We start from the raw sequence: 14580 nt of genomic DNA, 5'->3' as shown, positions 1-14580 counted from the left end.
ACACCATTTACCGGGAGGGTGGCAGGAAGAAACTATCCTGCCTACATAATACCCCGAGGAAAAAAGAGGTGGCTGAAATCCCAGWTTAAAAGAAGTCACTTGGAATTCTGCTACTGACTTGAAAAGGACCAAGATGTATCCAGAGAGTTAGTGAAGTGGAAAGGATGAATGGGAATGGAAAAGGCCAGTCTGACAGGAACAAATTGTTTTGGAGAGATGTGTTAATTTTTGACAATCTTTCAGTTAAAACAAAATAGATACAACCCAGAGCAAAGCACTGCAGCCATCACAGAGCGTTTCACATTGACCTTTTCAGAACTGAACGCGTCAGTTAAGTGAGACATCCACATTCGAACGTAAGGTAAATTTTGTGTTGTTTTATCAAGACTAAACTTCTGAAGTGATCAAAATAATCTTTCCCCGTATTATTTTGTTTAGTAATTAAATTCATTTTTTCTTTTCTTACATTCAAGCACTTCCATTCTATCTTACTGTGTATTTTGGGGGGGAATTGTAGAATTTCTATTGAAACAGCACTCCCTCTCCTCTCCCCAAGGACATACCTGGGATGCCACAAGCCCACCTGTGCAACTGCACTGGCTAGGTTCAGGACAGGCAGCAACTGGTGTTGCACAGAGGGGGAAAAAGAGAAGAAACCCCCCAAACCCGAGCTCCTTCCGGCCGTAAGCCAGTACAGCTTGCGCGGCACAGCTCCCAGGCGCAGGCTTTGAAAGGACAGCACAATTCTTGCAGCATGCACGGCGTTCGGCAAGGAAGCCGTGCAATCCATACCGCTTTATCAGCTCTTGAAAGGAAAGTTCTGCAGCTAAGAGAGAACTTTGCTGATTAAGGCTGCTGGACGGACCAGGGGAATTTCAGCTCTAGCTTGCAGCTGCATTTTTAAAACGTAGCTGTGTTCTTCATATAGAGGCAAAGTTCAAAGAAGCAGAACATTATTCAGTGTGAGTAAAACATGGCCTTTTAAGATACACTTTCAAACAGTGGCRCATTAAATCAAAACAACTTGCGGGGGGAGAAAGGAAGGAAGGAGGCTGGTCTTGTGGAAGAGAAAATCCTACATCGCTGTTCATGCTCCGCATTTTCGGAAGGGCCTGCATTTAAACATCTGAACTGTCTGGTTGCATCACCTTAGGCTAGATACGCTAGAAATACATCAAAACGTTTTCCAGAGAGTACCAAGAAAGGAAAAAAGCCATGCAATTCAGTTCAACAGCCAGCACACATTTAAAGACACACATGGGCCAGGCTGTGACACACATGTTCACATTAAGGAGAACATCACTCCACAAGGATGAGCCCGTGATTTCAAGAACACTATACTCAGGTGCAAGATGCTATTTCAATTAAGTTATTATAATCTTCACTAGCAACAACAAGCTATTATAATAATAATACTTGATGCTTGCTTTTCTGTTCCTATCAAGGTTTGGTTTCAAGGTGACTGGCACACCGCGGAGAGCACTCCTCGCAAGCCCAGGCAGTCTGAGTGCTCTGCAGGCCGGGAAGCCGCCTCTCTTAAATGCATATCAGACTGTCTCTAGCAAGTCTCTTCACCCTGCTGCCAATTCTTTCAGCTCTTGGAAAATCCCCACTGAAGGCTAGTGGTATCTGAGGCTGAAGTAAGCTTCCTTCTTCCTTGGAGGCTAAGTGCCCAGCAGTGCCTCTCCCCTCACCCCAGTCCCAGAGTGCACGACCCTACCTGCGTTCCCATTTTCTTGGCTCACAGCACGTCCTTCCGGCTTATTCACTCTGAAGCCTGTAGGTCACATCTTGCTTGGCCACCCTGCCACCGCATTGCCTGCAACGGCCCAGCACCGCTGGCACGGCGCCGCCGAGCCCTTTCTTGTTCCCTTTGAATGTGATCTGCTCTATCGATCCTGTTAATCAGCCTTAGATGGGCATCTCAAGGTCACTGCGCTCTGCTCAGTCTGTGCTCAACGGCGGATTTTTGATGGTTTTGCTCTGGGAAATATCCATGGGTAGTGCTTGAGCTCCTTATGCTCTCCTCCTTTTTTTTAAATCTGGGCAAAATTCCTGCCACCTTCAAATGGACATTGGCTGCCCTCAGAGTTAACATTTATTTGGGATACTCTAGTACTCTAGTTATTTTCCTCAAAGGAAGCATACAAAATTATTAAGAGCATCACAGATACCATGGTAATTGCAAAATACTGCCTATTTAATCACAGCCATTCTAAATGGACATATGGAAGATGTGAGAAATAACAATCATATGGGATATCCAGGGAAGAATTTTCAGTCTTCAGGCATAGTTCAATAGCAACGAATAGTGGAAAATGAATGCTGAACTCCTATATCATATAATAAGATTTTTTAGTTTGCTTGAAGCAAATCTGTACTTTATACATAGATATACACACATATGCATATATCTTTATAAATGCATATACATATATAACTTACTGTTGAATCAATATTGAACACTTTTTGCTATCTGTTACCTCTAAGAATATATCGCCTCTTTCATTTGTCGATCATTGTCGCAAATAATTATGAATTCTGGCTGCATATTTTTTYTCTTGCAAAGACTGGTGCAGTTCCTCCTTAGTATTATAACATTCTGAAGCAGCTTGGACTATAAAGGAAGTTTCCAAATCTCTGCAAGATCTATGCTTAGCTAAATATATTATCTAGACTTGTCTCTACATAAAACAGCGATACATTACTTGGAGGCAAATGAGCACACAGGCATACACAGTAACTCTATGACCTTTCTATCATTTTCTCAGAGACGTAACATCATGATTATTGCCATATACACCGAACGAGGGCCTCGGATACCTACATTCCCAGGAGGTTCTACAAAACCAAGGAATAGAAATTCAATACTAACATAAAGCTTTAAAAGAATACCGATTAAACAGGAAAGGAGGGAAAAAACAAATACATCAAAGACAAATGTAATTGCTTTTGAATAAAAACAGATTGGTTTCTGCCTACCTGCCTTAAAGGCAAGCACTCCAGTCTGGGATACAGAATACCAAAAACCACTGGCAGAAGCACAAGCACAAGCATTTTGTAGGCAAAGGTATCCTATTCTGATTTAATAGCTCAAAGGTTTATCTGGGTTTCAAACAAGAAGAGGATGCAATTTACTGCTTCTATCACACAAATGAGCAGAGCTAGTTAAAACATTTGGGAACACTTTGAATATTGATTTATACTAGAATAAGATGTAAGAAATTTGATTTGTTATGGAAATGTATCAACCTTCAAACCTTGATGTGCCCCAAGGTGGCCTTCAATGTGAAAGAAGGAAAAATCCTCTTGGGAGATGTCATTAGAAGGATCAGCTCAGGGACTTCCCGTGTCGCCTCTGCGGACCAGCACCTGGATCAGCACTTTGAAGCCTGACATGTCGCTATGCAAAGCATATCCAGAAGGAAGCTGTACCTATTCTTTCCTCAAGAATAACGTCACACTGTGTCCCCAATATATGTCACCACAGCAGCCCATTCCTCACAACGCCAAAAGACAACCAGTCACGACTGCGATTCACATTGTTAAAAATAGTGGCCACTGGAGACTTTTCTATGACACCTCAGGCAGCAGAGAAGCCATGATAAATGTTTGCTTGCACAAAACAAAAATCACATGGTATTTAACCCTTCAGCTGGCAAACAACTGGACACAAATCTATCTAGGAAAAATCTCACTCAATTTTCACAATATAATTTCTACTTAAATAATGAATACATTCATATTAGTTATGTTCAGTAATAAGCTAAAACAACCTCCTTAGTGTATTGGAAATGGCATAGTTATGCCGCACTCAAATAACAAATCAATAATATAGTTGAAAAGAAAACATTAAAGGCCCCAACAACTGTATGTTTCCAAAAATATAAACATGTCAATGTAAAAATTATCACTTGAATTCTGTGCACAACCTACACTCTCACTGATTTTGCACCCATAAATTTTCTGCAAATCTACTAGTCTTATGCCCATTTCACTCTGTAAGAAAAATCTATGGGAATGGGGGATAAGTCAGCAATTTCAGTGAGAATAATCCAGCTGCCTTTAATAGGTCTGCATCACCCAAATAAGAAAGTGATTTCTTCACACTTTGGGACGCAGCCTTTATTGGAGTCCGATTGGGTGCCAGATATTGAGTTTGCAAACGACCGGATTAAATACCAAGCAGTGAGATATCAAGCATCTGAGGCACAGGGCCAGGGAAAGGTCACTGCTGGGCTGGGTTTCTTGTGAGAATTCTCTCCTTATTACAGGATTTTGCGGCTAGAATAACAGCACAGGACAAGCGTAACACTCACATGAAAGGGCAATACCAAGAATTACTCTGCAAAACTGTTGCTTTTGCAAATTACATGTCCAGGAAGGGCTTACAAAAATCTTGGTTTCTCCTAATCCAAATTTGCACTTTCTCTGCTTCCAGAGAAAGAGATTTCAGCTGAATTGTTGTAATTTCCAGCAGTCTTAAACCAAAGAGCCAGAAACAGAAAACCAATCCTACAATCTCTGTATTTCAGGAGAAGGCAAAGCTACTGGGTCAGATTAATGTTTGAAAGCTTACGATAACTCTATGAATTTTTTCAGCCGTACCTGGTTTAGAGCCTTCATCAACAGATCCATTATAGACCTGGTTTATGAACTCCGGCCTGTTGTCATTCATATCAATCACATAGATGTAAAGGTCAATAGGATTCTCCACCTTGTTCCCATTCATATCCACTGCATGAGCTCGGAGCTGGGAATAAGCACAAGGAAAACATCATATCAGCAACAGGATCTGGTGCAGAATGAGAGACCATGTTTTGTAAAAACTGGCTTTATCGCATAAATTGAGCTGGGAATATCTGAATTCCAGTAGAAAGCAGCAGTGTGGTTTCCATCTACACAAACACCATTTTTCAAGGCATAACATAATATCAAAATAATATTTTAAAATAACAATTGCCAGTGGAAACACTTTAATTTTGGGTTAGTGATCCAATCTCCTTCACTGCTAACAGACCTATGTTTTAATTTTTAAGACACGGTGGATCTTGTCCACCAATCTTGGAAGAGTAAATTTTGCTTCTTTCTAAAGCTGATAAGGATGTTTCAGGGACTGCAAGGACTTCAGATGTTTCTTATGGGATCCCACTGGCTTTCATATCCACAATTACAGTGATTTTTAAGCAAGGGGATTTCAGAATAGCATTAGTATTGTTTATGCTTTGTTTAACCATGGTCTCCAGGAACAGCCACCCTTGCTCTAAGCACTGAACCACATAAAACCATTCCCATTCCTTCAAACGGTGGGAGTCTGTTCTGTTGCACCAAGAATGAAATACCTTTCTCGTGCTTAACTAAAATATCAGCGACAAAGCATTACAATAACCAGAGCCACAGTGCTCAGTCCTCATTTAGAGCAGGACTGCGGCTTTATCCTATTAGCAATAACCATCAGTAATAATGCTGGAAAACAAGAGCATCTGTTTTCTGAACAAAAGCGACAGATACGGCATGTCAAAGTCAGTAATTAATAAAACAAGCAATCAACAATAGTCTGGAACAATCAGWAATCAGGTGAAACAAATGGATAGCTTCTTCATTAAAAGGACCAGATGGCCACTCTAAATAGYGCGCACGCTGGATGGCTCTGCGGACGCTGGCTCCGCAAAACAAAAGCCGAGCTCGGCCAGGGCTGCGCAGCGCCCGGTCCCGGCAGGCCAGCGGAGAGACGTCTGGCTGGGCRCCGCTGCGGGTTTCGCTCGCCCCCTTCTCGTTCCAGCGCCGGGGAGCACTGCCGAGCCGCAGGAGCGGCGCTGTCCCTCGGGTGCCGGGCAGAGCCGGGGACCTACCGACCGCCCCGCGGCGATTCCTGGGCACGGCGCCGGCTCTCGGGCGTGCCGATGCGCAGCAGCTCGTGGCCGCAAGGGTGCTGGGTGCCCTGGTCCCTCCCGCACCGCCCAGGCAAGTCAGGATGCTCCGCGCTGCCGAGGAGGTCTGCAGCTCTTTTGATGCATGACAAATAAATGTGCTAATTGTATTAGCGCTCGTCTCAGTCTTTTGCTTCTGCAGCGCCCGTGATTGATGCAACTTTCTCCTTCATGTAGGTGTTCAGAAGTCCAGAGCTTATAAAAAGCAACTGCACTCTATTATGACGGGCTGGATTAACAGTTAATCAAGCAAAGAGCACAAACTGCCAGGCGAAATAAGCTGGTAGAAAAACATTTTTTAAAGGAATTTAAAAAACACTTTTTCTAACGACTGAAGAAGTCTGGCTTCATTTTCAACACAGGATGCACCATTTGTATTTTGTGATTTGCAGTGCTCTTAATATCTGCATTCCTTGCCTGCATATAAACTGCTTTGACTCCTGCCTGTTGAGTTATCCTTCATCATGTCAGATGTAGTCATTCAATAACTTTACAAGTCAAAGGTCAGACTGCCTTTGAAAAAAAAATAATTCGGAGCTAAAATTAAAGTTATTATCTTCAAACTGCGGCAGCATTGGGCTCCTTCTTGCCCTATTTTCAGGAGYGGAAACGGTTCCATTCAGAGATAAAGCAGAGAGCAAAGCTGATATCTTTTCCCTCAGATCTGATTCTCCCCCTGCAAAGTTTTAATTACATTTGATAGCTTTTGTTTGAAGCTCCAGGAATAAGGAATTTCTCAGCACTGCATTTCTATCTGCTTGTTGCACTCGCCAAGCACACGTATGCATGACCMGATTCCTGCCTGCACTCAAGGCAAAAAGGATTCAATAAGCAGGACTGTAGCGATCTCACTAAACCGGCAGGGGTGTGTACGAGTGCGGCCCTCTGCCCCAGGTCCGACGGCAGCACCAGGACCTGGGTTGAGTGATGAACGGGAGGCCGGTGTCTGGGAATTCGGGTGCTGGAGCTGGGGCCCTGATTAATGGCACTCGGGCAGCAGGAGCACAGCAGATGCATCACGCTCCCCAGCACTGCCCAGCAGACCCAATGCCTTTACTTCCCGGATCGTGCTGGTGCCTGGGTGTCCATAGCTCTTCTTCTCCTCTCCTGTGACCTTTTGTTAGTGCTTTCCTTTCCACACACTCCCCTTCTCACTCCTGCTTCTTTTTTTGCCTGACTTCAATGGACTTCTCTTCTTTTTTCTGCCGTGCTTGCTTGCATGCATTTTCTCTCTATATATTCTTTTAATAATTCTCATGCGGTAACACTTCCACACCCTTCCACAACACGTTGCTCACCTGTGCTCAGCAGCATCCACAGCAGAAGAAAAGGCTTGAGCCAGAAGGCTGAACCCTCAGCGAGGCTCACCACGCGCTTCCCTCCCTGGAGCCCAGGTGCAGAGGAGGGCACAAAAGGCAGATGGACTCCACGGGGCCATCTGTACGACTGGGAAACACCCGGCGTACCCCCACGGTAGATCAGATACTCCATTTCTGTCCCATTCTTAAGTCATCTTCCCCCTGTCCTCCAGTCCTACTGCTTGTACTCATCAGGCATCCTCACCCTGGACAACACCCTTTCTTTTGAAATTTTCTTCCGAGATGTGTGTGGATACGGCTGATCTGCCTGGCACAGTTTGAGCCTAACGTGGTGCTTGGAGGTGCTCGGGCTGCAATCCGCCGCCGCCTGTGCAGACGGAACGGATGGATGGGATTAAAAGCAGATGCACGCAAGTGCTTCTCCATTGCTTGTGGCCCTGGGTGAGACACAAAAGGTGGCTGCTGCATTCAGGGTCAGACACACGCACCATTTAGAGCTGGAAAAATCACCCTGCAAAAGGCCAGCCGGCACAACCAGGGCCACAAGACACACGTCGTGCAGAACTGTTCAAACGGAGGTGGCTAGGTGGAGGCACAGACAAGGCGCATTTATAAAGCTGGCTCTCAATATTTACGTTGTCCCCAGGAGGGAGAACATGAGGAGCAGAGAAGGAATAAACAGCATCAATTGAAAAGAAATACCTTGCAGAGGATTCTATAAAACTAATACAGGCTAAATCTCTAGCTGGTGTACCGTTCCACCGTGCACCAGCCAAAGAACTGCCTCGATATTCTTTAACAAGTATTTCTTAAAAGTTTGACATTCATTGCTATCATATTTAGCAGCAGCTACCACAGGTCTCTGAGGTTTTGCTACTGACAGTTTCCAGTGTAAATGTAGCTGCTGACATACAAATGATTCAGTATCATGATTATTGATTACACTGGAGGCTGGTGGTATCTGAAGGTAGTTAGTCAAAGTCAACACAGTGAATTGTGCTAAATATGAATATTACTTATGCACTAATACTATTAATACAAATATACATTATCAATCAGTGACAGAGCCTTTAAATAATAAGCATACAATGTCATGCCTAATTTGTGTGCTCTTAATTTTGATTAAAAGTGCAAATTAGAGTATTGTGACACAAATGGCTGGTATTACTCATTAGGATTTGGTGCAAAATACTGGCATTAGCTCTTTTCTCCCTTAATTTCTATCAATCTTCTTTGTCCCTCTGCCCTTCAAATAATTCCTTCTCAGAGTATATCCAACCTGTCCTGCTCCAGCCATTTCTGACAGAGCATTTCATCAGTCTGATGCTGAAAGCACACACATAGGTCAGGGACCGTATTAAGACTCCCTTCCAAGTTTCCACACATTGCACGTTGCTTGAGCATCAGAAGCAACTGGCCACCTATTGACAAGTTTATACTGATGGTCTTTGTTAACAAAGCTTGAAAAAGGTCTCGAAAAACTAATCTGACAATTTACTCATCACTAGCACTTGCCAAACCTAACTGCAGTTTGGTAAGAAACTGGTGTCTGAACCAGAAGAAAACACTCAGAGTCACTAATTCTGCCACCAGTACAAACAGGACTTTGGGAACTCAATTAAATAAGGCCAAAAACTCATGCACACTAAATATCACTATCTGCTGAAACTTATTTGGCGTGGAATAAACATTCAGGGCTGACTACAACAGAAGATGCCACACCACCACACAGCGGGACAGCAGTACGGACGGGGCAGGATGAGCTTTGGCTCGTGCTCGCAATGGGAGCCTGTCCCAAGGCTGCACCCCCAGCACGCGGGCACAGAACCGCACCATTCGGTGCGACACACGCACGCTGCAGCCCAGCGTGGCACTGGTTACGTGCTACAAAGCCCTTTGCGTTTCTCTCTGATCCCACTCGGAGCCGACCTGCGTCTGGGATGTCCGTAAGGTCCCTGGAGAGTTTGCCCTCTGGTTTGTAGTGCAGGCCAGAAAACGGATGAGGTCAAAACCCGGCTGAACTCATGATCACTGCTATTGCCAAGCGTGCTGGTCAAGTTAATGCAGGAGGGCTCCCGCACGCTCCAGCTGTACAGACACAGCGAGTCCCCGAGAGACAGACACCTCTGCACACATCGCATTCAGAACGATCCTCCCTGAAAGCTCAAGAAAGATCTTGAAAACTTATGGGGAAGTTCTGCTACAGAACTCCTCAACTAATTAGAAAAAAATCTATTTCACCTTAGGGAAGAAGGTTGGTTTCATCAGACGAATGGCTTGCTAAATGTGGAGAGAGTTAAAACACTAGTATTTTAAAAATGGCAGTCCCGAAGCAATCCAGATAATTATGCATAAGAAAATATGTGTTGAAAATGTGGGAGTTAATGAAACAGAACTCTGATATGTAGCCTCACAAACACTTGCAAATTATTATGATTTTTTTTATAATTAGTTTTTAGATTACCTAGAAATGAAAGCAGTAAGGACAATACTCGATAGTGACAGAGATGCTGGAAAGACTTCATTTTCTGCTTAGGACTGCAGCAAACCTGAAGCTGTATAAATGTCCCATATTCAGCCAGAGCAGCCAGCCCATGCAGGGCTCCCTGAGAAAAGCCCAGGGACCAGAGACAGTGCAGCTCCACTGACACCGCTGACGCCAGCCAAAATTTTAGCTCCAGAGCGCTGCTAATCTGAGCCGAAGAAAAACTCTACAGCAGATGTCAAACCAATGTAAAGATGCCCCAGCTATACAGTACAGATCCAAACCTACACCCTGGTCACTGGTTTTTCAGCATTCAGTGCAAGTCTGGATCCAAGTCTGTCTTTCCTTTCAGTTAGAGGCTCAGCTATATGAAGTGGCATAAATTCATCGACTCCACTGGAACTTGCAACCGTTAAGACGCTGGACTCTATCTTCTTTCTGGAGGCTGGCCTAATTTTTCCAGCTTCTAGCATTGCTCATTCCTACTGTAGTAAGTTTCTGCACTTCTGTTTGGGTCCTTGCTTTACGCATGATGTACTTGCAAGTGCTTTGTAAAGGGTTATTAAATGAACAACTGATGGTTCAATACATCATGAATCAATCGTTACAGATGCCAGAGGATCTAAAGATTGTTTACAGACATGACTTAAAATGATCTCTATCACCTTCTACTGTTGCGTTAACAAAGATTTGATACCACACGCTGTTCTTGTCTATAAGGTGCTCATAACATATTTATCAGCTATTCACTTTCTGTAAACTATATGTTCGTGTAACCTTCAGAGTGTGAATATGCTTATTTATGTCTGGAGGTTAYAAATTCAAGGTGAGGAACTGGAAAGACTGGGAATCCCGCAGTACGTACGGGGCCGACTTACTCCAGCCACCTTTGCCAAGGTCAGAGTTCAGTATACTGAATTCAGTGTAACTAGTAGGGTAAGCTTGTTATTAAGCGACACATGATTTGTTATTATGGGGGACAAAATCCTTCTCAACCTCTTTTTTTGACTGTGTCTAATATTAGACATCACAGAGTCTCCATCAAAGGTGTTAACTTGAGAATTCTATTATTGACGACACTGTTATAATAATCTGGCACTACTGAAAGAGCATCAACACTGAAATGACATACACTGTATCTCAAATATTCCCTTTTCAGAACAATTTATCTTCATATTTTCCTAGGCACAACAAGCAAAATAATTGTTCTTGTTCACGGAGGATAAAATATTTTTCCTTCAGATTCTCTTTCACCCAGGGGAAATCTCCTTTTCCACCCAACTAAAGAGGTAATCTATTTTCTTTATCCTTCCACCGCAGTCCAGAAGCTGTGTCAACATGGTTAACTGGATACCTGATAAAGCTGACAGACCGGGCGTCTCCGACGGAGCAGTCAGGAATATGGTGTCAGCGGAAGTGACCCGTACCACCGCGCTGACATTAGAGCATCCCTGGGAATGGCTATTACGGTGCCGATAGATGCGTCTAATGCTGATACAAAGCAATCCATGAAACGACCTCTTACAACCACTCCGGGAAGGAACTAAAGCACAGACGCAGAAAGCGGTGAAATTCTGCAGGTCTCTCATGCAAGAAACAACAATTTTTTGTAGCTATTTGTGGGACCATATCTGCTGTGCAATTACGCTGAGCAATATAGAGACTATGATTTAGATCAAAACCTAATGACCAATTACACTGTAAGTATTCTGCAGGTAGAGCATTTTATGAGCTAGGATAGCGTATGGAAGCGCTTTTGAGTGTAATTAATCTTAATTAATTCCTTCATATTTAATATTAGTCTATCTGCCTATTTAAAAACATATCTGACACACCCCCATCATACTGCCTGAACATCTCCTAGTGATTTAAAATGAAAAATGACTACACCAATTATTGCATGTTTAGCTGCAGTAATGATTCTTAAATTAGTAATTTCCCAAGACATGCTAATGTAGCGACTGGTTTCTCATGGTTCTGGGGGGTTCAGTCCACATATAAACTTGCATGGATATAATAAGAAGTGTGAAGTTGCACCACCTCAAATAAATGACTGTGATTTTTTTGTCCGAGAAGGACGTCAGTTTAATGCTGCTTTGCATTGGTTTGGCTGATGTAGCAAGCTACACTGAAGTAAAACAGGAATAAAGACGTCTCCACACACACACACACCCCCAAATGCTCTGGCATAGCTGAGACTCGAACGGCTAGCTAAACCCATGCACCTTCTTTGTGCAGTCAGTCCCCTACGTCTTTTGCTAACACTGGGAGCCAGTCCACGCTGTTAATCTGGGCTCCAATTCTGAACAAAGACCAGGCACCCTGGTCTTCTCAAAGCCACAACGTGTCTCYTGACAAGATGAGACTTACTGGGCCCAGCAATTCTGACACAGCTTTGCTTCGAGCTTGTGAACTCAGATCCAAAACTCAAGAGAATTTTTTTCTCCCAGCATCTTACACTTACATGGTAGGAAGCCCGTTCTTCTCGGTCCATGGGACGGGTCACGTACATTCTGCCAGACACGGGGTCAATGCTGAACACCTCCATCGGCGGCTGGTCAGCCCCCACGCCGGTGATGCTGTATCTGATATGGATCTCTTTATCCTTATCRGAACGAATCTGAATGAAAGAACAAAGACAGCAATCAGGAAGTTATGGACAAAAGCCATATGGGTATTTAAACAACTTTAAAGATCTGAGCCTGTAAGATGCATAAATGTAATGCTGCTGTCAAATTCGACAAGGGAGCTGTATAGCAAAAGTTTGGGAAAACGCCAGTAAAAGAGTATTCCACATATTTGCAGCTATTTTTCTCTTCTTTTATTCATGATGATTGTCTAGGAATTATTGAAATTCTGACTTTTTTGCCTCAGGTGTGGAAGCAYGTGCTTTCACAGAAAATGCTGTTTACTTCCTGAAAACCCAGGCCCTGTAAAATGTCCAAATCGGTCAGATATATATGGCATCTCACAGCCATTAATCACTTTCGAAAGCACTGTCTCCAGTCTCCCACGTCATCCTCTCAGTGCCTTTAACTGTGCACACAGATACTCCCGTGGCAGTCTAAGAATAGGGCTGCTCCCTCCCTCTCTATCCAGCCTGCCAGCTTGCTGGAGCAAGGTTGGGAATGCCCGGTGGGATGGTACCACTCCATTCGACTATTTGTTGCACAAAAGCATGTTTGGCACATTGCTTTTGAAACTCCTTCCCTCCCATACCTTGAGRAACACCCAGCAAATCAAATACAGCATGACAAATTACATGAACCTTGGATACAGAGACGAGAAAATAAAAAAGGGAGGTTAACATCTTGTCCTAGCAACCCTGACTATCTCTTTAAACCCAAATTTAATTTTCCAATCAAATGCTGAAAGAAGTTCTTGCAACATCACAACCATTCCTGAAAGAAAGCGCAAGGGACAAATAAATTACCACCCCCCACTGCCACAAGCTGTCTTGGCAGTGCACAAGTGACGTGCATTTATTTCTCCCTAACAGGTCTCCTACTCCTTCCACACGCGACCTACCCAGATTTTGTCCTCTCCTGACTCGGGAGGCTGAAAAGATGCCGAACGTGCTGGTGCARGGTAATCTCAGATCCCCGACAAGCATCTCCTTTGGTGCCCTCGTCCAGACCATTACCGAGTTTGTGCACCGCCTGCTTCTGCACGGCCTCCACCTAACAAACAGTCTGTTCCCGGGAACGGCTAATAATGTCAGTTATTGCTAGAAACTGCTAGGATTGATTCTTGCTGCACCTACGCTTCGGGAGCTGGAGGTCAGGGAACAGAGACAGTTTCATCTGTCTTTTCTCCCTAGGATTCACTGCTTGTTTAGGCTATTAGCACCAAGAAAACTGATCAGACTTAGACTAGTATAATCACTTAGAACAGGTACCAGGGACATTTTCAAAGTGCCCTCAGCCTGCACACAACAGCATACGCAGGGTATTTGTAGCAGGCAACCGAATAGACAGGCATGAACGCAATCTGCACTGGCAAAACATATTGAAAAACAACTAAATTTAAGCTTTGCTTCCGCACTTGTGGGCTTAATGACGGCAGCCAACTCACCAGCTCAGGAACCAAAATCCATAGTCCCCACTTGTAGTAGGGCAGCTTTCACCCTGCCCGGCAGATAGGGCTGCAAGCTGAATTTATGTGAATGTCTGCGCAAACATATAGCGCAAGTCAGAGGGTTCAAGCTCTCACGCACTGCTGCTGACAGCTGGAAGCACGTGTCCCCGCAAGGCTCAAGGTAAGCGAACGGGCAGGAGGCCACTCCGAGGCCTCCAGCCTTGAGGCGGCGTGGGGCTGCCATCTCAGAAATTATAAAAAAGGGCAGCTTTGGGCACCCAGTTGTGTCTGTCCGTATCCACGTGTGCCCGTACAGCTCCAAAGGATCTACGGCAGGTCAGGGTAAAACCAGCCCTTAACCCTTAACAAAGCTTTTCCTTAACAAAGCTGGAAGAAAAAAATCTGGGGTCTGGTAAAGTTTCTGATCATCTGCAACAATTTCAATAATCCGACTAGGAATATATTTTTCATTTATAAAATCGCTGTAATGTTAAACGTGCAACGAGGCAGCCGTGGGCTGACGGGAAGGACAAGGGCAGCTTCGGCCAGGAGGCAGGAACGAGGTTCTGGCCCCTGGAAGGAAAGAGCCGTTTCTGACGGCGGGAGCAGTGGTGGAGCAGGACGTTACCTGCAGCGAGGTGGGAAAACAGTTCCTGCAGGTGACAGGAGGGAAAGGTCAACACGAGAGGAGGGCGTCCCCAGCCCGGCTCAGCTACGGCTAGGACCTGAGCACAAGCACTAAACGCAAGCCAGGCCCCCTGCACRGAAC

The 14580-nt window shown here is 44.4% G+C and overlaps 1 protein-coding gene across 1 annotated transcript in view; it reads right to left on the bottom strand.

Moving 5' to 3' along the window:
* Positions 1-14580, bottom strand: part of CDH4 (cadherin 4) — a 467250-nt gene that overhangs the window by 90445 nt on the left and 362225 nt on the right. Inside the window, exons 5-6 of the mRNA XM_026088351.1 lie at positions 12199-12354; positions 4609-4753 (exon numbers count right to left, since the gene is read on the bottom strand). Of these exons, the coding sequence (XP_025944136.1) occupies positions 4609-4753; positions 12199-12354 (301 nt within the window). The remainder of the gene's footprint in view (positions 1-4608; positions 4754-12198; positions 12355-14580) is intronic.

Source organism: Apteryx rowi, unplaced genomic scaffold (assembly GCF_003343035.1).
Source record: "Apteryx rowi isolate R43461 unplaced genomic scaffold, aptRow1 scaffold_0, whole genome shotgun sequence".
In the NCBI taxonomy this organism is placed as follows: domain Eukaryota; kingdom Metazoa; phylum Chordata; class Aves; order Apterygiformes; family Apterygidae; genus Apteryx; species Apteryx rowi.
This window is presented reverse-complemented; position numbering and strand designations above follow the sequence as displayed.